Source organism: Aspergillus melleus, assembly GCF_016097325.1.
Source record: "Aspergillus melleus strain CBS 546.65 chromosome Unknown contig5, whole genome shotgun sequence".
NCBI classification, from domain to species: domain Eukaryota; kingdom Fungi; phylum Ascomycota; class Eurotiomycetes; order Eurotiales; family Aspergillaceae; genus Aspergillus; species Aspergillus melleus.
In genome coordinates, this window is record NW_025763374.1 from 4,021,356 (window position 1) to 4,045,983 (window position 24,628).

Below are 24,628 nucleotides of genomic sequence, written 5' to 3' on the forward strand. Positions count from 1 at the left end.
CCAGAGACTGACCACACTGAGCCGAACGAGAAGAAACTAGGTGTAAGGGGAGTAGTGGGTGGTCTACCCTCCCAACTGAGCCAAAAGACTAACATGGAATCCCGTAGGGATTCCACCACCCAACCCGCCATATATAATGCCATACAAACTTGGAGCGAGCTCACCCGCTGGAAGCTCAACAGCGTCCGGTGACACTAGGGAGAAAGGGAGACAAGAACTTCTTCACATTGGCCATACTGCCAAAGCAAGATCGAGCAGTGCTACACAGAGATAGACCACCTCATGGCGAGATGATCATGTCGGAGGAAAAAGTCGGAGTCTTCGTAGACACATACGGGAGAAAGGCGATTGGGAGCTTGGTTCACGGTGATTTTAGACTTGAGAATCACCTTAAGGAGCCTGTCGTAAGCTTCAGAAACGAGTCGCTGGTGGTGTCTGATACCGCACGATTGATGCTGTCGGACGACCGCGTCAGAGACTCGGGTGAGGTTATGAATCCAGCGATAAAGATCCTCGACCATTAGCGAATCGTGCTTGCCAGCCGCCTCCACCATGCCGTTCAACATCTGCGCAAAGTATTTCACTAGGAAGACGGACACTCGACACTCGAAGTCATGAGCGGTGGTGTTGGGTTTTCTTGCTTGTTCATACTGCTTGTCGAGTCTGCGGCGAACGGCGCGGGTCTGGAACTGAAGCCCGTCCTTAACGACCCACCGGAGATCTCTTCCAACGAGCCAGTGATACCTTTCGGGATGCCGCTGACTCTCCACCACGAGATACCGGACTCTGAATATGTTCTTATCGGCGGTGCAGTCAAGTACAATGAACTTGGCACCGAAGGTGATATCGAAATAATCCAATATTTTTTGACTTTTGCCCTTTTTGACGTAGAGGTTGTTACACCCGCTGACGGTGTGTAGCTGCGGAACACTGGGAAGCGACTGCCTGTGTGATCTAGACATGCTTGATGAATTCGCCCGTAGAACGTGATATTAGGAGGAATCCGGTGGAAGGTGGGTCTGATGGGACAGTAGAGGGCGCTGAAATCAATAGTTTGGGTGACGGAGAGTGGACAAGAAGCGTCTTCATAGAGGTTATATAGCATTTCTCGCGCATGCTTTAGGGGGAAGTCCCGAATGGTAGAGGACCTGCACGACCGGATCCAAAATGACACACTCTATTTCTCACGGATGGATCCATGTGGGGAACAGAGATGTGTTCAATGGTGTATATCCACGGGATTCAAACACACAATATTGATTTGAATGGACTCATCACCCGCTCGAAGGTACGGTCGCCCGCAACATATGGATTGGTGTTGGAAAAGAAGGTAGTCCAGCACTGAAGTTCACAGGGCGTGATAAAAACCAAACAGTTGATTTACTGGCTTACCGTGTGAGTTCGCCATGGTTATCGTGTTACCATCGAATCCAATTCCATCATGATCAATTTTCCGCCCGAACAGCAGCAATGGAGGCTATTTCTAGGCTAAAGTCACCCTCCTGGGTACCGAAGAAACTGACAATATCTTAGCAAAGAACATAGTCCCTGTACCTGGAGACGCCTTACCTCCGCATCATGATGCTGATTCGCTTAATAGAACTCCGGTCCAAGGAAGGGGCGTCCTCTTTGTCTTTCCCCCGGTACGTGGGGCGAAAATCTTTCCATTGCATGACGAACGGCCCTTTGTCAGGCGCACAGAAATCACATTCCCAGTTGATAGTGCTTTGCTCTCGGCCATCGGGCCGCTTGGGCAGTACGGTGTCTTTCAGCGTGATGGTGTACTTTATGCCGTCGGACTGCTTGACGTCCAGTTCCAACCCGTCGTTGCCGGTTAGATCCCAGCTTTTGTCGCCTGTAGTACGTTGCGAAGCAAACCCAGCCCCACCTAGCGCATGAATATCGAGATGGCCATGGAAGCGAGCTGCATTGGAGGAAGGGTCACAGTCGAGATAGGAGTGGGAGGCGCCTCCGCGGACGCGATCGTCAGACGCGATCCAGTCCTGCGGGGACCAGGGTCTGCAGATGAGTGAGCTTTGTCATGGGGTATCATTGAGGGCATAATGGCTTACTCATCACCGCCGAAAAGAAACGTCTTTGTGGAGGAAGTCATTGTTGTTATTTTTGGTTGAGGCTTGACAGAGAATTGATAGAAGAGGGGGCGGTGGACGTTTGACCTTCCGTTTATGTCATTCTATCCATTCTGAGTTTAGCGTGAGGACCTGCGTCCCAATCTGGCAATTTGGCCGCAACCAGGACAAACCGAACAAATCAAACAAACTAAGCAAACCAAGATCTACTTCGTACAACTGCATCGTCTTATTTGACTGTATCAACAATTCAAAACGACCCATTCGAACCCAAACTCTGTCAAAACTCTCTGGATGCATCACATGAGGTATCAGACTACTGGGAAATTAACTACAACTTGCCCTGTCCTGCGTTGGACGGCACACTGCTCTGGGCGGAGGTATAGGCTGCCGCCGAGGCGATATTCTTCCCCTGGAAATTGGTCAAGAACCCCGTGTCAGCCTTGCTAAAGCTCCCGGAACTGCCGAACCCGTTCGTCTGGCACACATGACCCAAGTACGTGGAGCAAACCTGGTTGGTATTGCTGTCCGGCGAGGTGAAGAGCTGGCCGCTGTTCGATTGCAGCACTGTTGGAATGTTCTGGAAGACGTTGCCCTCGGCCAGAACTTTGCCTCCGGATCCAATCTCGAAGGCATGGCCGGAGAAGTCGTGCCAGTAGTTGTTCACCTGCAAGATGGTTAGAGGAAGACCGGGCCCACGGGGATCTAGGATTATGCTTACCGCGTGCAAAAGGGTGTTGGATTCGACCTTGGGACTGCGGCCACTCATGTGGTAAATGTAGTTACCCTTCAAGGTGACCATGTCGTTGGAGCCAGTCAGATAAATGCCCCAGTAGTGATACCCGTCGCAGGTGGCCGAATAGTCCGATTGTCCGTTAAAGTATGAGTTCGAGACTGTCACCCGGTTGGATGCACTGGTCCCAAGAACCAGATGCTGACGACCGATGCGTGCAGTCTAACGACCGGCCATGATGAGTTCCCTGGACTTGCAAGATGACAGGCGAGAGGCCTTACCGTAACGTGATCGATCCAAACCATGTCGCAATTGTTGAGTGTGATGGCATCACCACCCCAGACGTATTTCGGGTTCAGATCAGTGATAGCAACGTTTCTATGATGAGATGAGGCTCGTTCAGAACCTGCTAGGTGGGAAAGTCACTATAGAGCTTACTGGATGATGATATTACTTGCGCCGCTGACGATACGCAGCCCTTTACCCTTGATGACACCGCTCGATCCCGAGCCGATCAGACTCTTGTTAGACTTGACGGTGATACCAAGTACACCGGCATTATCACTTCGAAAGATTAATTTGGTGAGATCTAGAGTCAGGCTCCGGGGAAGCCTTGGCCAAGGTTTTAAGCCGACTTACTATGACACCGAAGCGGTTGGAGCATTTGGTTGGTAGTTGGTACACCAATTGTCTTTGTTGATTGCCAGCTGACAAGAAGAGCCAGTTCCCCATGGAGCACATCCAGTGCCCGAAGTGGTGCCTTCGGTTCCCCTGAAATCGAACCTGTACTGAAGTGAGCATGGATGGATTGCGTAAGCCGGGGCCTCGAGTCCTACGTCTTAGTCAACACAATGACCCGGGGTGAGCTATCCCCTAGGTAGGAAACGAGCTCAGCGTTGGTGGTAGGATACACGGCTGTTACGCTGCCTCCGCCAGTGGCACCTTTGGCGAAGCCCTCGGCAGCTCCGGACACGCTCTGGGCATTGACGCCAGAGAATGCCGCCAACGCAGCAAAGAAAAGGTTGAGCTTGGTCATCGCAGTAGACTAGTTGCCTCGCTCTGGAGAATGGAAAAAATTTGACTGTTCCTCTCCAGTATTTTGGGGGGTTGATTTTGGCCGATTTATAGTACCGTCTTCGACTCCTGGATCCATTTCGTGTTTTTCTCAGCCAGAGGGGTAATCTTCACCGGTCGACGGGGTTTTATTAGGGGAGATTACAGATTTGACTGGCATTTGACACATTGGAAACATCATTGGTGGACTGGCGTCCCACAGAGAAAGCCATTGAAACCTGGGGAGCGTTAGCCTGAAGAACTTCAGGGCTGCCAGTACCGAGGACTGGAGGACAAACGTCCCGGTAGTTCCGTGCTCAAGAGCTAGAGAATTAACCCCGGAGAAACTCTACGAGGAAAGCAGACCACGAGGATGAGTTGATTCGGCTGGTTCGGACCGGCATGTGGATGCCGTGCCTGATATGCCGGCTTTGGAGATTTGATTACGCCCTAAATACTAGGGCGGATCAAAGCGTCAAATCATGGCGAGATTTTCAGCTTACGAAGCGGCCTATTCAGTCCGTGACTTAAATGAAGGGGCTTGTTGTGGTGGTATACCCATTTACAAAAACTTCCACCAACCCTGAATCTTCCCACTAGCAGCACTAAAGGCCGGCTCATATTGTTCGAAAGAGGACTTGGCCTCTGGAGGATGGGGTACGGGGTTTCCTCGTCTGCGCTACTCACCATGCCACTTGGATCTTTTGGAACTGTCTCATAACCGACCTACACATCACCCGAAGAAGATTGGAAGGCAATTTAAACGGATGGTGCACATCAATCATCTCGGGAAAAGAACTCGCAAATACATGATTGCATGGACAAATCACAGCGGCTACCAAACCATAATGCATCACTAGGCGGAATGCTTAGTATTCTCTCGAATTTCGATATGAGCCGTGCTTTCCTTTCTCTCAAATTCATCATCTTTCTGCTGATAGCCAGCGGCGGCGACTTCGTTGGCCTTCTCCTTGCCCTCGAACACTGTTTCTGATTAGTCGATGTTCTTTCCGGATAGTTTAGCCAGATAAACTTGGACTTACTGAATGACAGTTCCTCCAAGGTACGCCCCGAAGTCTCCGGAAAGAAGAAGTATATGAAGACAAGCTCAAAACCCAGCCAGCAACAGTACACGATTAGCCATTTCCAGGCAATGCGAGACAGACCGACCGGATTGACATAAGTCGCGAAGAATCCAGCACCACGACCGTAGAACTGGAACCAGGAGAGACCCTGCGAGCGACCAGAGTAAGGGAAGATCTCAACAAGGTATGCTAGACACGCCGGTCAGTTCCTGATAGGTAAGGGAGAGCGAAAGTGGCTTACTGTAAGTCAGGGCATTATAACCCAGATTGTACGCGGGCGAGTATGCGAAGATAAAGAAGATTGTCAAGATTGCTGCGGACTTAGCCTGCGTATTCATGAATCTTTCCATGGAAATTGTCCACGCGATGTATACACAGAGTAAGGCCGAAGCACACGTGAGATACATTGTTCGCCGTTTGAACCGCGGGACTGTCAGCGCCAGCGCCGTACCGCAAACAAGGCCCCAGCAGGCGATCCCGATGTTGATCTTGGACTTGATAACGCTGTCAGTAATATCGACCATGTTCAGCAGGTCACTCAGGTAGTACCTAGTATGACTGTCAGTGAGGAAAGCCTAGGGGCTGGTGGCCACTAGAAGATAAAGACGAAAAAGAGAGAGTGAGAAAGAGAGAGACCCACGAGATCAGAGTGTTTCCAGACCACTGTGTAAATAAACCTAGGAATGCAGAGATAAGCAGACGACGCCGCATACCAGACGTCTTGAACATGTCCCACCAGGTCTGCTTGGCATCCTCCAGTTCCATCTTGATTGTGCGTTCGATCTGGGCAATCTCCGTCCTCACGATCACCGAGTCGCGATCCCCTTCGGCGTGGTATTTGACAAGAATATCAAAGGCTTCCTCTCGTCGATCTTTGCTGATGAGGTAACGAGGGCTTTCAGGGAGAAAACTATTGCCGAGTCAGCACCGCTTCCAGTGCCTCTTTCCAATATTCCAACGGAGTGTGGGAGCATACAGAACTGTGCAGATCTGCACCATAGCTGGTGCAATCTGCAGGAGTGACGGAATCCGCCACGCCCAGTCAGATGGAATAGTGACTGTGCCCAACCCCACGGCGGCAGCGGTGATCTGGCCGATAAAGTAGGACGAGTTAAACAGCGACGTGAGGATGGGTCTCTCCTTGGGATAACCCAGTTCTCCGATCAGCGAGGACCCGGCAACAATGCAGAAGGGGATCCCGAATCCCAACAGAATTCGTGCAACAATGTACATGCCAACTGCTGTCGTTAACAACCGCAACAATGTGAAGGTAGCTGTTTATCTGCCGGATTTCGCGCCATCGCTGGTTGACGAAGGGGCGTCTCCCTGCGTCAAAGTAGGAAACTTACTGCCATTGGAGAAGCCCTGAATCAGGGCACCTACTAGACTGATACCTGAGCCAAACATGATGGTCCATCGTCGTCCCAAGAATTTGTTGACAAACGGGATAAATGGAAGGGAGATGATAGCACCCAGAGAGTATGCCGCCGCCAGAAACCCTTTGATATTCGGCTCGATCTCGTATACTTCCTGTCCATCCTCGAATTCACCAGTAGGGTGGCCGAAGTCTTCCTGCTGTTAGTCCTGCCGGGATAGACATTAGGGAAAAGACGGCATACATTTATTCCACGTGTACACAATCTGCACGGTATTGATAATCTGAGAATCAAATCCGGACGTGATCTCAATCCCCATACAAGCAGGGAACAAAATGAAGTAAAGGTTTCGCAAGTTGGGCTTTTTATACCATGGGGTTCGGTCGGACGCCAGCAGGCTGGCCAGGACGGGCTCGCCGAAGTCCTCCTCGCGCTGCTTCCCCACGACAACCATGATGGGTGGCAATCTAAGATAAGAACCAGTCGTTTGCCTAGAATATAGGATGAAGCAAAAAGTAAAGAGTTGAGACGGGAAGGAGGATGAGAGATCCTACGAAGTTATAAGTTGATAACTCCACCACCCACCCACACCGTTAACCTCCCTGGGTATTACACACCTGATCAAAGATAGGCCCCTACTAGTCGCAGCGTGCCAAGGCACGTCGGATTCGTTTAGAAGCACGCGGATGAAAATGCTTTCCGGGTAAGATCCCCGCTGGTGGAAGGTAAGCCTGGCCTGATGGACGCCCGTCTCCATCCCCTCCCCGACACGCCACCAATGAGGCACATCATTACCATTTTGAGACCGGAGCCAGACCGCCAAAGCCTTCTGGGGAAGATGCAAGCAGACCCTGGATGAGTCCAAGGATTCCCCCGCATTGGCCCTGCAGTGCCTCGGGGCTCGCGGAGTCTCCCCGGCCAGCCAAGCCGCCAGTCCGTTCGGGGGCTAAATGAAATCTGGGGACGCGAAAGCAAATAAAACAGTAGCGTTTGATTGATCGGAATCGATAGAGTCCCCGGACTTCCAGTGAATACGAGTTGAGCGTGTGCACGCGCTTCAAAATGATCGAGAAAGGGCTTCACGGCCCAAGATCGCGGCTTCTACCCGGCTACGACTCCCTGCATCAGCCACTCCAACAAAATGAGCAACTCCTTGATCCCGGCGCCTTCCTCGCTCCAAACCCTTAATCGCTCGACCACCGCTCGAACGCAGTCAGCCCATGACGCGGGAATACTAACATAGTCCATCGATCTGATGCCATTCATTTTGCCTCGAAAAGCAGCGATAAGACACAACGCGTGGTTGAACCGCACACGGCATGCGCCCCATGACCCGGGATGTCGAAAGAAGGGGACTTCAGTTTGAATTCGATACACAGACAGCAGCAGTGCCTCGCTTGCCTTGGGCCCGTAGCTTTGTGCGAGCTCAAGGTCAAGTGGCACATGAATGCAGAGGTACAGATACGCCCGACATAACAGTTCTCGAACCTCCACGTATCGTTCTCTCGCCAACTTGACTAGTTCCGGCTCGTTAAGTGCGGGCATCAAATTCAGCGGCGGGTTGAAGTAAAGAGTATGTGGAAGACACTCGACCCATTGCTGAAGCTGGCTTTCCAGCGTGGAAAGCGCCTCGGCCAGCGGCGTCACGGTCGACATGCTCATATCAGGTGCCAGAACGCGCACTGCATTCCGTGCGCGATTGAGAAGTCTCCTTAAAGAAATTTCAGCTAGATAGTAGTATGAGGAAATCGATTCTGAGTTCATAGCCGAGGGACTGGGGGCCAGTATCTCGCCGGGGCTCCCGTGGGCAAGATCTACCGGAAATGTGGGTAAGGCAAACGGGAAATCGGAAAGGGAAAGGTCGCAGGGTGGTAAATCGGTCAATTCATAACGAACTTCACTGAGGGGCGTGAATCAGTACGCAGCAAATCGACATCAATATCAAAATTACCATTCTGACTTCAGGCAGGTCCAATATAGACGTTGTTCCAAGCCTAAGCTCGTCAGGATTGCATTTCCTCAACTTATTCAGCAGCACTCACTCTGTTCTCGTAAAGACCGTTCCGTCTCGCCTGTCCGATGTCTCAAGTTGTATGTCTGCCACAACATCGATGCCGTGCGAAACATTTTCCACCCCGGGATGGGTTCGATATTGTACTGATACCAGATACTAATATGCGTCAGTTGGCTCACAGAGAGCAGAGAAAGCGCGCGAAGCCCACCCAAACAAACACAAACACTGAACACCCACCAAAGACTCATCCATGTAGGCTGTTGATAACCGTTTGCGCGCCATAGAGACAAAAGCCAGTGACTCCTTCATCCGACACTCTGGGACCGACAGACTGACGTATGTCCCTTGTTGTGCGAAAGACGGTTCATGGCAAGCGATCGTCCGAGTTTCCGCCTCGGGATAGTTCCCCCAGACAGCCGCCAGGGCAAAGACAAGTAGAAGGAGACAGGAAGAGGCAGACCAGTCGATACCATTCTCGAGAACGTTGGCAATGTATGAGTCGAGTTGGCCCGCGTCGACAATTGGGTTCTTGGTCCAGATTTTCGCCATAAAGATTTCCCGCAGCTCAAACATGCGCCCGGTGTCAAACCCTGGTATCCCTAGTTCTACACTGAGCAAGGAATCAGCATGTCGTCTGGGAACTAACTAACCTGGCTGAAATCTGTCCGGCTTCTCGGAGAATGCAGAGGCTGGAAACGTAGTGACGGGCTTTTTCTCCGGGAAGATCGGCCAGGCCAGGATCATATCCGAGCCGGTAATGGGCGTCTTCAGTGCATCATTGCGTGAGATACTTTCCGGATCCTCCTCTTCCGCGGGAGGCAATGTGGAATCACTTCGCGGTTGGGGGATCGGAATATTGTCCCGATTGACGGCCAACGTCTCTGCGAGTAGCCTCTCCTGTCTCTCCACGGCTTCTAGGATGCGCGACCCCCATGTTTCCAGACTAGCAGCAGAACGTTAGTCCAAGTCACGGACGTGGGGGGCGGGGGGGCATTCCTCCTTTTTTTCCAAGAAAGGGGGTTCGAAAAGGAAGGACAAACATGGATAGCGGATCTCTGTCTGGATATTCGCACGGTACGCCCCGCTTGATACATTTGGCACAAACTGGCCGCGCAGAATCGCATCGAGTCTTGCTTAGACGACAGGCGTCGCAGGCCGTAAGCACGCGTGTGTGCTTGCGAGTGTCTGATTGGACCTCTCGCTTGCCACGTCGGACTGCAGAACTGGTTTCCATTATCTGGTTATTGAGGTTTGGATCGAGAGCCGCAGGCAGGGCGATAGTCATGTCCTCTGATCATGTCCTGTGCAATGCAATGTGTGAGAGACCAGCGATGCTGCCTGTTTGGCCTCGTCTCGGCACAAAGAAGGACCAGCCCCTCTCCCCGCTGCCAAGGGAGGATAAATTGGCTATATGGACCAGCTGGCGCCAGTTGCAATTAGCCTATAATGCCTGCTGTCCGGTGGCGCAACGCCGGTGCTTCGTATGAATTGGGTAATTTCCCACCAATCAGCGAGGGCTCTATCGAAATATTCTAACGCCTCTAGAGTCCCGTCCAATATCTAGTAAGCTCGACTGTGAACTGTCCCCGAGCCAAGATCTGCTCGCTAGATGTGCCCACCAACACTTCATAGGTGCCCGCCTCGCTTTCCCACATGCCTTCAATCTCGTCCCAGAAGCTCGTCGCATACGGATCGACCTTGATTTGCACCTTTTTGTGTTCTCCCGGCTGGAGGAATACCTTTTCGAACCCATGTAGCTCCTTGACGGGTCGTGGGGTCGGCGACTCAGAGGCAGCGACGTATAGCTGTAGCACTTGAGCTCCTGCCACTGCGCCCGTGTTCTGAATCTGTACTGTGACCGTTGGAGGATTATCGGGAGAAAATGTATCGGGCTGCACGGTGGCTTCCGGGGAAACAGCGAAGGTCGTATACGAGAGGCCGTGTCTGACAAATTCACAGTCAGCAAGTAAGCAGAAATAGAGAGGAGAGGGAAAGTATCCTACCCGAACGAAAAGAGAACATCCCGTTCTGTCTTTTCGTAGAATCGGTATCCTACGTAGACATCCTCTCCGTACAGCACCCGTCCACCTACACTGGCGTAGTTCAGGTACGCCGGGTTATGCTTCACATCGACAGGCCAAGAGACGGGCAGCTTTGCGCAGGGGTTTACACGACCGAAGATTACGTCTGCGATCCCATGGCCGGTCTCGTTGCCGCCATACCATGCCTGAACGATCCCCTTCGCTTGGTTGACCCAGGGCATAGTGACGGGCATTCCCGATTGATTGACGATCACAGTGCAATCGGCGGCCACGTCCAGGACCCGGCTAATTAACTTATTGATCCCGGGCGGGAGATCCATGTGAGCCCGATCGAAGCCTTCGGATTCCCAATCTTGATTCAACCCGGTGCAGAGGATAGTACAATCCGCGTCCTTGGCCGCCTGTACGGCATTGGCAACCATCTGCTCGGCATCCATACGCAGACAGGCACCTAGGTTAGCGGCGCCACCGCCAAAGTTCACCATGCCGACGGTCTTCATGGTCGTGGTGTTTGCGGAGCCGTACTCGATGCGGATCCGATAGGTCCGGCCGGCGACCAGCGTCAGGGATCCAACTTCTTCGACAGTGCCCTTGCCAAAGAACGCCGTACCACGCGTCTGGCGCGTAGAGTTGTCGATAACAAGTTGGTCTTCGATGTAGAGATTGGCTGTGCCGAAGACGCTCAGCCCAAAGTCCCATGTTCCCGACGCGTCGGGTGTGAAGTCACCAACCAGCGTCGCCCAGAAGAGGGCCCGATTCAGCCCGGGCGTCTTGTAATCCATCAACTGGAAGGCGGTTTTGGCGATCGGTTCCGTTGCGAGGAGCGTCCGTGGCGTGCCGACGGGTTCGTTGTAGAAGTGCAGGACGGCGTTACTTAGAAGGCGGTCGATGACTGGTAGCATCTTGTGCGCGTACGCACCCGTTTCGTAGACAATCGCAGCCCCTGGCAGAGCTTCCTTGACAGCGTTGTAGAGGGAAACGGTGTAATAGGGCTCCAAAGACGCGCTTCCGCCACCGGAGATAGCGGGCGTCTTCACGTGAGACCCAATCAGGGCGATCTTTTTGGTGTCCTTGGGCAAGGGTAGGATGCCATCGTTCTTGAGGAGAACGATGCTGTTGGCGCAGACTGCACGATTTAATGCGCGGTCCTCCGGATGGTCTCGACCCTTTTCCACACGGGAGACCGGGGCTTGACTGGCTTGACGAACGAACTGCAACACTCGACGCGCCCGCACGTCGATGGTTGACTGCTTGATGAGACGCGCCTGCACGGCCGACTCGATGTACTTGCCCCGATATCGCGATACGCCGGGCATTTCGAGATCCAATCCGGCCACCATCGAGTCGATCGTCGTGTAGGTCCCGTACCAATCGCTCATAATCAGCGGGTCCCACTTCCACTCCTCGCGAACGAGGTCCAGCATCTGCTTGTCCTCCACGACATGTTTGCCGTTGATCTTGTTGTAGGAGGTCATCAGCGCTCCGGGCGCGGCGTCGCGAGCCACGATCTGAAACGGTCGCAGATAGATTTCCCTTAGAGCTCGCGGGGTGACCAGCACGTCCACAGCGCGTCTCTCGTGCTCCTGGTCATTACCCACGAAGTGCTTCACGGCTGAGATGACCCCCGTGGCTTCGCAACCGAGGATCATGGCGGCAGCCAGCTTTCCCGAAAGATGGGGGTCCTCCGCGAAGGATTCAAACCCCCGGCCACCTAACGGGGCCCGCTGCATGTTGATCGTCGGACCTAACCAGCAGTGGGCGCCTTTGGCGAGAGATTCCTCGCCGACCAAGCTTCCTGCCCGGTGTAGCAACTCCCGGTCCCAGGTTGCGCCGAGCGCAGATCCGCATGGCAGACAGGCAGCTGGCACGCCGGCAAAGAACTTGGTGCCGCGGATGCCGTTGGGGCCATCGGTGGTGCGAACGGACGGCACATCGAATTCGGGGATGGGGTGGGTGTGCCAGAAGTCGATTCCTAGCTGCTTTCAGAGGACGAACATGCGGCATGTCAGGAGCGAAGGCTTACCGGATAAAAGGGCAATCTTATCCTGCTCGTCGATGTTGTTCAGGACATGGTCTACGTCGAATTGTGGTGGCATACTGCGGGTATAAATTGTTTAGAAGGCACTCAGACGATAAGGTTAGAGAAAACAAAGAAGAAACCCATGGCCAAACAGGTCGGTTAGTCCGGACAGGCGACCGATAAGTAGTTGATTAGAGGTTTAATTTCGCGGAGACTCCCCGTGGGACCCCGCATTCCTTCTGTGCGGAGACAATCGATGATAACCAGCCTATTTGACAAGAAGTAACCGGTATTCCTATTTTCGGTCAACGCATAGGGTTATGTGTGTGCCGTTGCTTCGTCCGCCATGTCGAACACGTCGTGGGTCACTGTACTGGTTTGGTTGATCGGTGGCAGCATGGCACGTCTAGCTAGGGGGCAGGACTTTAGAGATCGCGAGATAGACGCGACTAATACGGAAATTCATGCAGCGGACCCGAAGTCTTCGACCGGAATGTGTCCAACAATTGCTTCAGAAGTGCCATAGTAGACGAAGTTCCTGAAAAAGCCCCTCGTGGGCTCGTCATTGTTCAGCGGCCGCAAGTCAAGTCCCATTCCCGTCACGTCCGACTTATCTTGCTCCACCACGCTACTGAAGATCAGCGGCAAGCTCGGGAGAACGTGGTTCGCAGACACGCCTGTGCCAGGAATTATTCAGGTTGGCGGCTCTTCGTCAAATTAGACCGTGAGTACTACGTTGCTCGCAAGTCGGTGGTGGAATTCCTACCTTGAAATCACGCTGATCGCCATCCTCATACACGCACCCCTCTCTGCGACAAAGGACACGTCCCTCACAGCCGACCCGTTTCCTCCTGACCGACCGGGCAGGAAGCTCCTGCGAGGCCTCACCGTTGTCGAGTCCGCGGAGCATCGCCTATCCCACAAACACTTTAGGGCTTGCCAGCAGCACAACTACCCCGAATGCGAGTAACGACCACGTGGGAAAGAGGCAGGAATTAGAGGGATAGTGGTTGACGATGCCAGGGAAGCAAGGGCTTAGCCGGTCATGGGACCCAAGTGATGACGAGGGCGGTGAGGAGCCGACGAACGGGCTGTGTCTATAAGGGGGAACAACCGGGATATGAAGGGAATCCGTCTGAGAATCCTTCTCTGGGAGTGGGTAGTTGCACGTTTTCCCCGGAGCAACAAGGATGACGAGGGTGACGCTATGGCCAAAGCTGGGAACAGTGGGAATAGTATCATGAACCATGGCAGTCACTACAGACGACTAGTACGAGAAGGGCCATGTGTGGGTGTAGGAAAAGCAGAATCGATTAATCACAACCTTCCTCAATAGGCTCTACTCCATCATCGCGATGACAGCTGTCACTGAGCTAAATCTGGATGACAGCAGGGCCAGTATGAATTTGGCAGCACCCACTTGAAACTCTCTTCGTCGATGAAGACATATTTCCTGGCACCGTGATTGGCAGACCAGCGTCTGCATGGTTCCGTTGCTTCATCGAGTATAAGCTTTGCGAGTCTAATATGCTGACGAAAAGAAGGCTCGCGTCGATCTTCGAATGGCAGCTCAGCTCCTGTCCCTTGTGACATCAGGGCCTAACTCCTTCCAGATCGCCGGTACAGCTGGGATCGAACCAGCTTCGTCTATAAAATCAAGCTGGAATCGCTTCACAGCGGTATACCATGGAGAAAGACCCCTCAACCCCTCTTTTCATTCTAATCCCAATGATCCTTCATCATGAAGTGCAACCAGATCATCTCGAGTTACCTCCACTCCACAATGCCATCCCCCCTACCGGTCGGGACTTCCTCCAAGATGCAAATGACCGTCAACTCGCTCCTATGGAAACAGACGCAGGCTATCCAAGCCCGTCCAAACACTCCGACCGATCCGCAAAAGCCAAGCCCTTGCATCATGGACCTGGTCAAGTGTCCGGAAGAGTTCCTCAAGCACAACTCCATCGAGTCCGGCATGATCTTCGACGGCGCCAAAACGAACGGTCGTCTACCGCGTTACGCCAAATTGATCGACATATCGACTGACCATGACGATGGGAAACATTACAACGTTATGTTTCACGAGAAGTCGAGCAGATATGCCATTCCTGCCGCCTTCCTCTGCGCGAACGCGGACGACCAGAACCCCCGTTCACCCGCATATATCGACATCCCCATCTCGGACCCGACCGAGAAATTCATCTTCACGCCGGAGCTGAACGGCTCGTCGATCATCGTCACCAAGAAGGATGACCTGACGTATCGCGTATTTCACGATAGTCGCATCTGCAGCTCGGTGCTGTACGACAACGTCGTGCTGGCCATCGACTACTGCGAATACGGCGACGAGTATGATAAGGACGCTCGACACCGGAAGGACCTCGCCACGGCGTGTCTGCACTACGAGAGCCCAAAGACAGACGGTGAGCGAGGCCACTGGGCTGTCTACTGCCAGTACCTTCAGGAGGCAGGCAGCTGCCAGCGCTCGTTGAGGTTCAACGGCTGCGAATCGCCTGTGCAGAAAATGAAGTCCTACCAGGCGCCGCAGGTCGCGCGGATACGGGACGAATTTAACCGCTTCGTCAGGGCCGAAGGCGAGGCTGCCCTGAATCAACCGCTCCCGTTTATCCAGGACGGGACATTCGAGGTCATCACGGACACGGATGCCATGTTGACCAACCCAGCCGTGGCTTCGACGGAACGGCTACGACTGTATCTGAAGCCGTACGGGGACATGCTCAAGAGCTCTATTAAGGACGCCAAGGCCAACAAAAGCCTCGCCGGCAACGTTGACGTGAAGATATGTATGTTACATCCCTTCCAAATAAACCATCAATCAACATCACTAACCTGTCGGCTATCTAGTGCTCGAAGACAAAGTCCAACGACTTGAAAAAGACCTGCGACATTACGACTACCTCATCCGCATCAGTGAAAGACTTGACTACACCTATCTCTGGCTGAGACAGAAACGAATCGTCAATCCCCTGGAAGCTCCCCGCGTCTCTCTTCCAATGTTAACAATTTGAGCGACATGATACCATGCCATACCCCTTATCCCTTTACGCATGTTTGGTTCTGCCTGTTAGCGATCATAGGAGACTGCACTCTTTTCTTCCCTCTGAATCGTGCTCCTCTTCACATGTACCTAATTATGGCTCGAGGCAAAATCTGAACCGTCGCAGCCAAAGTTAAATGCCTAATCAAGGATTACCACTCTAGACACAAGTGCTTGGTAATCACACAGGTGAGGTAGCCGGCCGTGATGTCATATCAGATAGAACAGAAACAGACCAGGGCGAAATTGATCATGTGAATCGGATTTGCTGTAACGTGGTGGTGCAGGAAGATTTGGCTTTCCATGGATGAGGGTGCTTCAAGTGTGGATGGTGGCGGACGGCCATACTCGGATTTGACGTAGTCCGTAGTCCGTGGAGAAAGGGGTAGAAGGCGTTTTGTCCGCGGACATCAAGACCGAAACTGTCAACAACCAAGTGACATAACATACTCACTAGAATAGAAAGGCGATGAAGTCAGGGCCCGAGACGGGTAGATGTCGTATTAGCGTACTAGATAGGTGTAGGGTTTAATCCCGGATTTGCGATGGTGGGGGTAATGGATTAGAGGGACTTCAAATACCATAACGCGGGCGAGTGATGGGATGATTGCAGATAACTGGACTGAAAGCACAAGCAATCGATGAGCGCAGGGTGTTCAGATACAGTGACGGCATCTACAGCAGAGGAAGATATTAGTCACATATTAGCTTCAGTGTGCAGGGTAATAACGTAGTCCTATTATTTGCATATATTTTCTGATTAGATGCATTAACTAATATACATGGCTAACTATACAGCGTCTCTATATCGTATATTCTTCATGGTCGACGGGGTTTTTCCTTCTTCTCCTTCTGGGGCACGTCCGACACAGCAAGGGGAACCCGCAGGAACATCTCCATCAGTAATGCGGCTGCAACGCTCACGTTGAGACTGTCGACCCGGGCTGGATCGGACTCGACTCCCAATCCCATACTAAATCGGGACCCGGGAATGCTCACGATAGAATCAGCATGAGATTTTATGTGGCTGCTCAACCCTGCGCCCTCGCTGCCCATCATTATCACGCTGGGTGCTTGTGCGAAGCCCAGTCCGTTATTTGAAGGCGTTTCTCCACCGGCCGACGAGTCTACAAACGTCGACCCAGGGCCGGGGGCGTCTGCAGCGTAAAATCGCCAACCGTTCTCCTTCGATCGTCGAATGAAGTCAACCTCGTTGCTGACTTCCAGAAGGGTCATATTTTCTGCAGCACCTGCAGAAGCCTTGATCGTGACAGGAGACAGTGGTGCCGAATTCGTACCCGCGAAGATGATGGCATCAACTCCGAGGTAGTAGGCCGAGCGGATGATGGCACCAAGATTACCCGGGTCGACAATACCATTTAGGAGTAAAACAATTGGAAATCGTCGTCGCTCTTGCGAATGGTGGATTTCTATCCGATCGTTTATGCCGTTCACCATCGCTTCTTCCCGGGACTGACTTCCCAATTCCACGGAGAAGTGGCTTTCTTCATTAGATTCAACCTTCTTCAAGCTTTTCACAGGCAATTGGGGCAGATGGGATGCTTCAATAATGCAGCCATTGTGAGGGCGACCAGCGCTCATCTTATCAAGAAGTCGGTCCCAATCCCCGAAAGCCAGTTTCACCTTGATACCCTTGGCGAGGGCGATTTTGCGTAAGGCATTCTTGGTGAAGTTCAATTCCTCGCCAGGGCTTAGATATAGGTACAGCGTGTACAACTTGCGCCGGCTGCAGCGCAAGGCAGCCTCAACCGCACCGGTCCCATAAATGAACTCTGATGCGGGGGTAGTATAAGGAATGGAGTCCGGAACTTTTACATGTTCCTTAACACGTTCTGGTGCTGTTTCTGTGGATCGATAAGGCTTTATCTTCTCGTTTTTCTTTGATCGTGGACTTCGTTGTGGCTCGCTATCCGCATCGCAGTTTTTGCGATTGTCAGAAAGCTTCTGAGGGCGTTGGTGTTCGAGAGGTAATGCCCGGAAGTTGCCAGTTCTAATGAACTCGTTCTCGTCGAAATTGTTCATAGACCACTTCTTTTCTTCTTCTCGGCGATATTCAGTCCTCGAAGGCCTAGAGTCTTTCGATTGATTATGTTAGCGGCCATCGTCGCGGTGCGAATCTCGATAATTTGCTGACGTTTATTCTTACAGAAAGAGCCTCTGGCATTTGGTCGGTAGCCATTCTCGCGAGGTGAGCTTTTCACAGTTCTTCGATGGCCATTTTCTCCAGGCGAGTCTTTTGTAAATGTTGGGCGTCCAACCTCACGAAAAGAGCTTCTGGAAGATTGCCGGTAGTTATCATCACGGCCAGAACCTTTCCCCGACCGTCTTTGGTGATCTTCACGAGGCAATTCCTTGACACTTGCGCGGATGCCACGTCCGATGGCCGAGTTCAAGGACGCATGTCTTACAGAGGACAGCAAGTGGACAGTCGCAGATGCTGGCAATCGCGGGTATAACCGACGGGGAGTGTCTAAAGCAGAGGTAAACATTGAACCGAAGGAACAGATTGCGATTACTCGAGTACTCCGTAAGACCAGCTGCGACGAGCGTAAAGAAAAGATGATGAATTTTCCGCCGTCGAGCCCGATAAGATAACACTCCTCGGGATAACGTTGTTCCGACGTAGATTGGCGCGCGACGGCGCGTTTTGATCGGCGGCATCCTGCGGTCCTGACCAGGGATGAGCTCGACACCGCAGCCCACACCACAGGGATCGAAGCGGGTACGCTTTGAATCATCAACGGGAAGTTCATGATGGAGGGATCCTACCCGAAAGTTTCTGGGGACATGCCGGAAGGTTCCTGACATCGCTACTCTCCCGAGTCTATCCTCGACTATACACATTTCCTAATGAATATATATATTCACCTACTGCATATCCTCCCGTTGTAGACTCATACACCCCGGATCCGGTTAATAGAGGCTTATCTTACCCTAACGCACTTGGAAATGGACGTATCTGGTGTTAATTCGGCTGACGCTGATTCGGCAGAGCTGGATGAATTGGAATAGTTTCCCGATGAGCAATATGTCCCCGAGCGGAAAATCATCTATGCAATCGTCTATACCGGCCCCGAGCCATTCAGGCGCTTGTACGACGAGTATGCGGAGGCGCTCAGGCGTCTCAAGCGTGGATGTCCTGGATATCAAGCAAGAATAACTGATGATCAGTCGCACAATTTCTTCCTTTTGTGTTTCCCCCTGGATGTCACGAGTTATGAATATCCTGATACACAGGCAATAGCACTTGTGGAGTTTATTTTGGACCCGGAAAAGCGCAAAGAAGGCCAATTCTCTGATGAATTCCTTGGGGTGCATCCGGTATTTGATGAAGATCGACTTCCTACCACTTTAGCTAGTCCGCTATCCTGGTCTGACGCTCGTTGTGATGAGCAATTCACAGAGTCGTCGTGGGAGTACATTGTTGAAGACAGGAAAAGTTTTATGTGTCGTCGAAGTCGCCGGCTTCGTTACCGCGATATGGTTACTTACCATATGGATGAGAACGGGTTTACCTCCGCGACTCTTTATGATCCCAGAACCGGTGTCACTATCACGAACGAAGACCCTCGTGCTGAATTCGACTATGACCTCGATGCTGCCGTTATCGCGACCTCAAGCCAGTCTGGCCCTGGAGCATAAAGGCCTATGGCACAAGCGACCGAGGAAGCAGATACGGAGGAAAGCAGGATGGAGAAGTCTGAGTATGAGGCAACAAAGACCGAGGCAATAAATGAAGCTCCAAAGGCGGGGACAGAAGGGACCGAAGGCGAAAGGGCAGAGGCATAGAAGGAGTTAACATTTTGAGCCGCGACCTTTGAACTATTCGTTTGCTCAAGTCTTTGTTTTTCCTAGTTTGGCACCCAACCCGAGATTGTTGTTTGTTTCAGTGCACGTAATGGAAAGAATCACATGGGTGAACAAAGCTACAAAGCCACAAAAAAAGGAAAAGGGGAAACATAAAAAGATTGTTAGTCATTGTAAGATAATGAGGCGTCTCGGCGTTGTTGTATTGAAGTTTTATTTAATCCATGAAAGTTGTGAAAGAAGTATAATAGAACGGACTTATGATGTTACAGCCAGTATAATTAGATTCAAGCAAGCATGTACTTGGGTTGGCTTGAGCAACAGCGAGTCATATGTCGAGGACAGTTTCAATGTAAAGGTTGGGTTCTACAAGACTGATCTGATCTGATCAAGCCCCTGTTGATGGCTGATGACACGAAGCACGACTTTCAGCCTTTGTGACGTCTGCAAACCTAATACACCTTTGCTGGAGCGCTTTTCCTATCTCGAGTACTTTGGCGCACATAAGGAAGATGTCTTAGAATAAGGTAACAGAACAAAGATCAAGCACGTTCACGGTTCACTTGGTCTGGTGCATCATTGAACACGCTCTTTGTTCCTTTAAAACGCCTTATTGAAGGAGAATCGGAATCTTTCAGTTCAGTTAAAGTTACTATGATTTCATTGTACGTTATAATCCCTTTGTTATTGTGCAGGGAGAGTCCCTTTAAATTCCCAGTAATCGCGACTTTCCATTAGAGTAGGGAGTTTGTAACGGATAAATCCGCCAGGGAACCGGACATGCAGGGAATTTCCGAAACTGAAATCATTACTAGAGTGACTATATATACAGCATCAGTTCGAGGAGACTTCCATCGAAAGGATCTTATAACCACTTGCATTCTTCTCATACTGACCTTGCTATCATTGCATCCATTTGAAATAATTTAACCTCCCTTTAAGACTTTACAAACGGTTCCTTCTTTTACATCAATACTCTACGATGTGGTATGTTAGTGAGCACAAGATGTTTTACGTCGTTGTCAACATCGGTCCCTGGGTCAACGCCGAGGTCATGGCCCGCTATGAGCTGGCTTACAAGCGCCTTAAAGAAAAGCAAAGGTTCACTGTCTACCGCAACATCCCCGATAATAAGGATGATCCCTTCGTTCTGGTGTTCCAAGTCCTCGTTCCACCTGAGTATGGCGTGGATGGCTACCGTGAGGGAGCTCGAAGGGTAACCAAGGAACTTTTGTTTAATCTTCTATGGCCAAACCACACCGACCCGCTAAAGATGGGTCTTGAGCCTTTTACGCATCCAACGTTCTGTCGCCGCACACGGCTGCCCCGTGAGACAGGGTACCTTGGTCTTCGTCAGACTGAGGCCGAGTCATTGAAGAAGCAGGGACGCGAAGAGGATATGTTCATTATTCAGAGAGAGCGCGTGCCCATGGGTCCGTATACACGTACAAACTCATACGTGGCGAAGGGTTACCTGCCTCAGACCCTGCCCCAGAATTATCCACTGCAGAACCGTCTACCCGAGAAATATCGGCCTCAAAACTATCAACCTCAGAACAATGCACGACAGGACTTTCAACGTCCGAGCTATACACCGCAGAACATCATACCCCGGAGCTATCGACCTCAGCCCTACCAACCTCAGCCCTACCAACCTCAGAACTATCAACCTCAGAACTATCAACCTCAGAACTATCAACCGAAGAACTTTACACCGCAGTACTTTCCACAGCAGAACCTCGCACAGCAGAACTGCCCAGCGCAGAACAACATTCTCCAGAACTTTCCACCCCCGAGCTATCCACCGCAGATAAATCCACCTCAGAAACGGAAGCTTACACCCCAGACACCTTGTCAGGAACCTTCTGGCAAGTTTCCAGGATCTGCCGGTAGGTGTGACGGTCTAAAAAGGAGCTTAATAGAAGACAAGTTTGTTTCTGACTCGTAGTCAAGCAATTATCAACTGGGATCCTCCATCAGGATGTTGAAGCCTTCCTCGAGACTAATGGGAATATCCCCTTGCAGCAGAACATAATTGATAAAAGCTCCTATATCCAAGATATAGTAAGACTATCGTATTAGATAGAAAGCATCTTACACTATCTTATAACTTAAATGCAGCCCGTTCAATGAAATAATTATGTTGGCATTTTAGTAGTGTGTCTAAAAAGAATAATGATATATTTGTTAATCAAGGCGACTTCGAGATCGACTATATAGACAGGTATAGATTGTTAATAGCCTTCTAGTCTCTTACATATATTTTCGCTTTCACTGTACTAGACATTCGGATTATTATCTATTTCACGCTTGCTTTAGCTCTCGACACTCTTCACTCCAGCTTCATCTCACACTGTAGCTTTTTTTTCTGCCTTCATTCTACTTTACTTAGATTGACTGGGACTTTTGACTCTCCATGTCATCCTTCTATTTGTCATAATAGAGTTTGCATTATTATCTTGATTGCCGTTTGGTGGTTATCATTCACTCGAATCAGACGGCTTGACACTATAGTTTCATTTGACCTCAACTCATTCGTCAAAAAGTTTGCCTTTAGATGAGGTTTCTCTCTCCAGCCTCACCAGTCCGCTCAGTATTCATTCACTTCTCTAAGTCTGGGCCTTCATCCTTCTCGCTTTTTTCATTCTTCGTCTTCCTTGTTATCTCCGTTTTTTTCTTCCTCACTTTCTCACTCATCTTCTTCCACGGCTCCCTCACAGAGATTGTTTTCTCTTTTTTCGTCCGCAAACAATTCCAGTCCATCCAATGCTAGCCTTTTTCTCATTATCTCGATATCCATTTTCTCGTATCTGCAATTGGATGGCATCTACTCAGGCTACAACCGATCCCGTGATGACCTTCAGTCTGGAGCACGGTCCTCTCTTTGAACAGCTCTTTTCTTATCACAATTTGCTTATGCGCCCCCGCCCCCGCGACTTCGCCGTTTGGCGCGGAAAAACCAAGCTCAGACATTTCATTTGCATTTGGTTATAAAGACACAAAAGCTCAAGCAACTTATCCGATTCTATCACAATCTCATGCAGACCTCCATGTCTGTACGACTACAACATGGGGTGCAGACCCCTACCAGAAACAAGCTAGCGCGATCCGACGGGTAGCAGCGGAAAAGACAGAGGGAACATATTTTCACGATTATCATGCAAGATCTCTCCTACAATAGATAATGAAATACTGTCTAATCCAGTCTATTCTTTAAACATCTATGTTATCTATCTCGAGATAACTAGGTACAAGAAAGTAAACAAAGGTATATTCAGGGTTCAAAGTTCAATCAGATTCAACCGATCATAACAACATAAATCAATCAATCGCGTTGAGTCAGATCAATCAAGGGAAAAATAGGAAACAAACATGCTAAACGGCATTGGAAACAAACTAAAGGTCTTATTCGCATCAACTCAACTCGGACTGTCAATCATTTCTTCAATCCGAGCAGATTGATGCTCTTGGGTCGCTCGATGGGAAGGCCCAGGGCGCGGTCCCAGATGAGTTGCACCAGAGGTCCCAAGGCGCGACTGACACCGAAGGTGACGGTGTAGTAGAGCGGCTGCTGGAAGCCGTAGTGGTAGAAGAGCACACCTGATGCGGCGTCGACGTTAGGGTGAGGGTTCTTGGTCTGAGTTTTCGTTAGTTTAGGTTTACTTGATGGGAAGAAGAGCAGCATAAACATACCTTGCCGTGCTCGGTCAAAACCCCGGGGGCGATTTCCGAGTTCTTCTTCACCAATTGGAAGACCGGGTTGGCCAGAACGTCCGGACGAGTGGCGGCAAAGTCCATCAGCGCCTGGAACCGTGGGTCCGGCTTCCGAAGGACGCCATGGCCGTACCCCGGAACCACACGACCGGATTTCAAGGTGTCCCAGAGGTAAGTGCGCACATCTTCGTCCGTGAACTTGGTGCCGATCTTATCCTGCATGGCGAGAATCCATCGGAGCACTTCTTGAGCGGCGAGACCGTGCAGAGGACCTGCGAGACCTAGCAGCCCGGCGCTGTAGCTAAGATAGGGATCGCTGAGGGCGCTGCCAACCAGGTGGGTAGCGTGGGCAGAGACGTTGCCACCCTCGTGGTCTCCGTGCAAAGCCAAGTACAGACGCAGCAGATCGTGGAAGTCCTGGTTCTGCGCGCCGCCCTTGCCCAGGAGCTCGGCGAAATTGTGTGACCAATCCTGGGCGGCGTCCAGGGCCTGAGTGCCGACGGTGTCGATCTCGCCCGGACGGAAGACGAGCGCTGCGACACGGGGGATCTTAGCGAGCAGAGAGATGCTGTCGTCGAAGGTGGGTTCCCAGTATTCGGCCTTGTTCAGACCCTTCTCGTAGGCCTGGGCAAACTGGGACTCGGTGTTGAGGGCAGCGACCGCAATGGATAGCTGGGTCATGGGGTGCATCGAGCGGGGGAATGACTTGATCAGGTCAAGGATGTGCTGGGGCAGATGGGACTTCTCGGCCAATTCACGCGAGAAGGCACGGACTTGGCCAGTGGAGGGGACTTGGCCGGTCAGGAGCAGCCAGAACATGGCCTCGGGCAGCATCTCGGTGCCGGTGGTGCCCTTGGGGAGCTCCTTCTGGCAGTCCTTGATGGTCTTGCCGTGGAATCGGATGCCCTCGTCGGGGTCGAGCACGGAGCCCTCCCAGAGCATGGACTTGAGACCACGCATGCCACCGATGACATTGCCAACCTTGACCTCTCCGATAATCTCGTCGCTCTGCTGTTTCACTTGCTGTAGGAGTTCGCGTTTGGCGGGGATGACCGATTTCAGAGCGGTTTTCAAGTCGGGTTCCGCCGTTGCATAGGATCTGCGAGAGGTGTAGACAGCCAATTGGCGGGAAGACTGAGAACGAGCTCAATTAGTCTCTGCATTAGGGTGAGGCACCGAAGCGATCGGAGTGTTTAACGAACCTGGGCCAGCTTAGACGCATGGCGAGTGGCTCGCATTGACGTAGCCATCATGTGAGATTGTAATGGATAGAGGGGGAGAGATGCGGGTAGGATAAGCAGGGAGAGGGAGTGTTGAGGATAATCAAGTGGAAGGTGAGGATTGAAGAACGAGGAGCAAGAAAATAAACGAAGGAGAGAAGGGGATTATCCGACAGGACAGGCACTCCTTTCCCTTGAGCCGGTTGGCCTCGGACAGTCACGCCTGGCCGAGGTTGGGCGGTTGCACGCGGCGATCAGCTGTTATGTAAGGTGGTTCGGTAGAGGAGTGCCTGCGGTGTGATTCGGGAGAACAGGATGCGAGGGATACGGAGTAAGATCTTAAGGATTTGACTACGCTGACCTGGTAGGATTATCATATAGCAAATATTTCTTCA

The 24,628-nt window shown here is 51.5% G+C and overlaps 13 protein-coding genes across 13 annotated transcripts; 3 read left to right on the forward strand and 10 right to left on the reverse strand.

The window, feature by feature from the left end:
* Positions 1-260: 260 nt before the first annotated feature.
* LDX57_009768 (uncharacterized protein) lies at positions 261-962 on the reverse strand (the record flags this gene model as incomplete). The annotated part of the gene is made up of 1 exon (XM_046091503.1): positions 261-962. One exon carries the CDS (start codon positions 960-962, stop codon positions 261-263), a length of 702 nt encoding a protein of 233 aa, XP_045947480.1.
* Positions 963-1,445: 483 nt separating this feature from the next.
* LDX57_009769 (CIA30 family protein) lies at positions 1,446-2,113 on the reverse strand (the record flags this gene model as incomplete). The annotated part of the gene is made up of 3 exons (XM_046091504.1): positions 1,446-1,518; positions 1,570-2,019; positions 2,073-2,113. The coding sequence occupies 3 exons, from the start codon at positions 2,111-2,113 to the stop codon at positions 1,446-1,448; spliced, it is 564 nt and encodes a 187-aa protein (XP_045947481.1).
* Positions 2,114-2,421: 308 nt separating this feature from the next.
* On the reverse strand, positions 2,422-3,859 carry LDX57_009770 (polysaccharide lyase family 1 protein; the record flags this gene model as incomplete). The annotated part of the gene is made up of 6 exons (XM_046091505.1): positions 2,422-2,757; positions 2,812-3,045; positions 3,105-3,201; positions 3,262-3,387; positions 3,463-3,606; positions 3,660-3,859. The coding sequence occupies 6 exons, from the start codon at positions 3,857-3,859 to the stop codon at positions 2,422-2,424; spliced, it is 1,137 nt and encodes a 378-aa protein (XP_045947482.1).
* An 873-nt stretch (positions 3,860-4,732) lies between these two features.
* LDX57_009771 (putative MFS sugar transporter) lies at positions 4,733-6,791 on the reverse strand (the record flags this gene model as incomplete). The annotated part of the gene is made up of 7 exons (XM_046091506.1): positions 4,733-4,860; positions 4,920-5,150; positions 5,203-5,510; positions 5,602-5,871; positions 5,938-6,199; positions 6,311-6,529; positions 6,581-6,791. 7 exons carry the CDS (start codon positions 6,789-6,791, stop codon positions 4,733-4,735), a joined length of 1,629 nt encoding a protein of 542 aa, XP_045947483.1.
* A 647-nt stretch (positions 6,792-7,438) lies between these two features.
* On the reverse strand, positions 7,439-7,999 carry LDX57_009772 (uncharacterized protein; the record flags this gene model as incomplete). The annotated part of the gene is made up of 1 exon (XM_046091507.1): positions 7,439-7,999. One exon carries the CDS (start codon positions 7,997-7,999, stop codon positions 7,439-7,441), a length of 561 nt encoding a protein of 186 aa, XP_045947484.1.
* LDX57_009773 (uncharacterized protein) lies at positions 7,836-8,688 on the reverse strand. The gene is made up of 4 exons (XM_046091508.1): positions 8,380-8,688; positions 8,289-8,331; positions 8,156-8,237; positions 7,836-8,048 (listed from the first exon to the last, which is right to left on the reverse strand). The coding sequence occupies exons 1-4, from the start codon at positions 8,597-8,599 to the stop codon at positions 8,001-8,003; spliced, it is 393 nt and encodes a 130-aa protein (XP_045947485.1). The 5' UTR covers positions 8,600-8,688; the 3' UTR covers positions 7,836-8,000.
* Positions 8,689-9,887: 1,199 nt separating this feature from the next.
* On the reverse strand, positions 9,888-12,655 carry LDX57_009774 (beta-glucosidase H). The gene is made up of 3 exons (XM_046091509.1): positions 12,417-12,655; positions 10,355-12,365; positions 9,888-10,295 (listed from the first exon to the last, which is right to left on the reverse strand). The coding sequence occupies exons 1-3, from the start codon at positions 12,487-12,489 to the stop codon at positions 9,893-9,895; spliced, it is 2,487 nt and encodes an 828-aa protein (XP_045947486.1). The 5' UTR covers positions 12,490-12,655; the 3' UTR covers positions 9,888-9,892.
* Positions 12,656-12,875: 220 nt separating this feature from the next.
* On the reverse strand, positions 12,876-13,323 carry LDX57_009775 (uncharacterized protein; the record flags this gene model as incomplete). The annotated part of the gene is made up of 2 exons (XM_046091510.1): positions 12,876-13,090; positions 13,149-13,323. The coding sequence occupies 2 exons, from the start codon at positions 13,321-13,323 to the stop codon at positions 12,876-12,878; spliced, it is 390 nt and encodes a 129-aa protein (XP_045947487.1).
* Positions 13,324-14,035: 712 nt separating this feature from the next.
* Positions 14,036-15,442, forward strand: LDX57_009776 (uncharacterized protein; the record flags this gene model as incomplete). Its single annotated transcript, XM_046091511.1, has 2 exons — positions 14,036-15,217; positions 15,279-15,442. Exons 1-2 carry the CDS (start codon positions 14,155-14,157, stop codon positions 15,440-15,442), a joined length of 1,227 nt encoding a protein of 408 aa, XP_045947488.1. The 5' UTR covers positions 14,036-14,154.
* A 761-nt stretch (positions 15,443-16,203) lies between these two features.
* Positions 16,204-18,245, reverse strand: LDX57_009777 (RNA methyltransferase; the record flags this gene model as incomplete). Its single annotated transcript, XM_046091512.1, has 2 exons — positions 16,204-17,567; positions 17,639-18,245. The coding sequence occupies 2 exons, from the start codon at positions 18,243-18,245 to the stop codon at positions 16,291-16,293; spliced, it is 1,884 nt and encodes a 627-aa protein (XP_045947489.1). The 3' UTR covers positions 16,204-16,290.
* A 196-nt stretch (positions 18,246-18,441) lies between these two features.
* Positions 18,442-19,134, forward strand: LDX57_009778 (uncharacterized protein; the record flags this gene model as incomplete). Its single annotated transcript, XM_046091513.1, has 2 exons — positions 18,442-18,447; positions 18,505-19,134. The coding sequence occupies 2 exons, from the start codon at positions 18,442-18,444 to the stop codon at positions 19,132-19,134; spliced, it is 636 nt and encodes a 211-aa protein (XP_045947490.1).
* A 1,562-nt stretch (positions 19,135-20,696) lies between these two features.
* On the forward strand, positions 20,697-21,357 carry LDX57_009779 (uncharacterized protein). The gene has a single exon (XM_046091514.1). It carries the CDS (start codon positions 20,699-20,701, stop codon positions 21,245-21,247), a length of 549 nt encoding a protein of 182 aa, XP_045947491.1. The 5' UTR covers positions 20,697-20,698; the 3' UTR covers positions 21,248-21,357.
* A 1,378-nt stretch (positions 21,358-22,735) lies between these two features.
* On the reverse strand, positions 22,736-24,251 carry mcsA (putative citrate synthase Cit1; the record flags this gene model as incomplete). Its single annotated transcript, XM_046091515.1, has 3 exons — positions 22,736-22,936; positions 22,993-24,147; positions 24,216-24,251. 3 exons carry the CDS (start codon positions 24,249-24,251, stop codon positions 22,736-22,738), a joined length of 1,392 nt encoding a protein of 463 aa, XP_045947492.1.
* Between the last annotated feature and the right edge of the window lie 377 nt (positions 24,252-24,628).

Excerpts from the sequence above, each read along its gene's own strand:
- LDX57_009774 (XM_046091509.1), bottom strand. The coding sequence starts at position 12,489 with ATGCCACCACAATTCGACGTAGACCATGTCCTGAACAACATCGACGAG. Across the intron at positions 12,366-12,416 it reads TAAGATTGCCCTTTTATCCG|GAATCGACTTCTGGCACACC; the intron begins GTAAGCCTTCGC and ends GAAAGCAGCTAG. Across the intron at positions 10,296-10,354 it reads GATGTTCTCTTTTCGTTCGG|ACACGGCCTCTCGTATACGA; the intron begins GTAGGATACTTT and ends TGAATTTGTCAG.
- LDX57_009773 (XM_046091508.1), bottom strand. The coding sequence starts at position 8,599 with ATGAGTCTTTGGTGGGTGTTCAGTGTTTGTGTTTGTTTGGGTGGGCTT. Across the intron at positions 8,238-8,288 it reads ACCTGCCTGAAGTCAGAATG|TGAAGTTCGTTATGAATTGA; the intron begins GTAATTTTGATA and ends CACGCCCCTCAG. Across the intron at positions 8,049-8,155 it reads TTGCCTTACCCACATTTCCG|GAGACTTCTCAATCGCGCAC; the intron begins GTAGATCTTGCC and ends AATTTCTTTAAG.
- LDX57_009779 (XM_046091514.1), top strand. The coding sequence starts at position 20,699 with ATGTTCATTATTCAGAGAGAGCGCGTGCCCATGGGTCCGTATACACGT.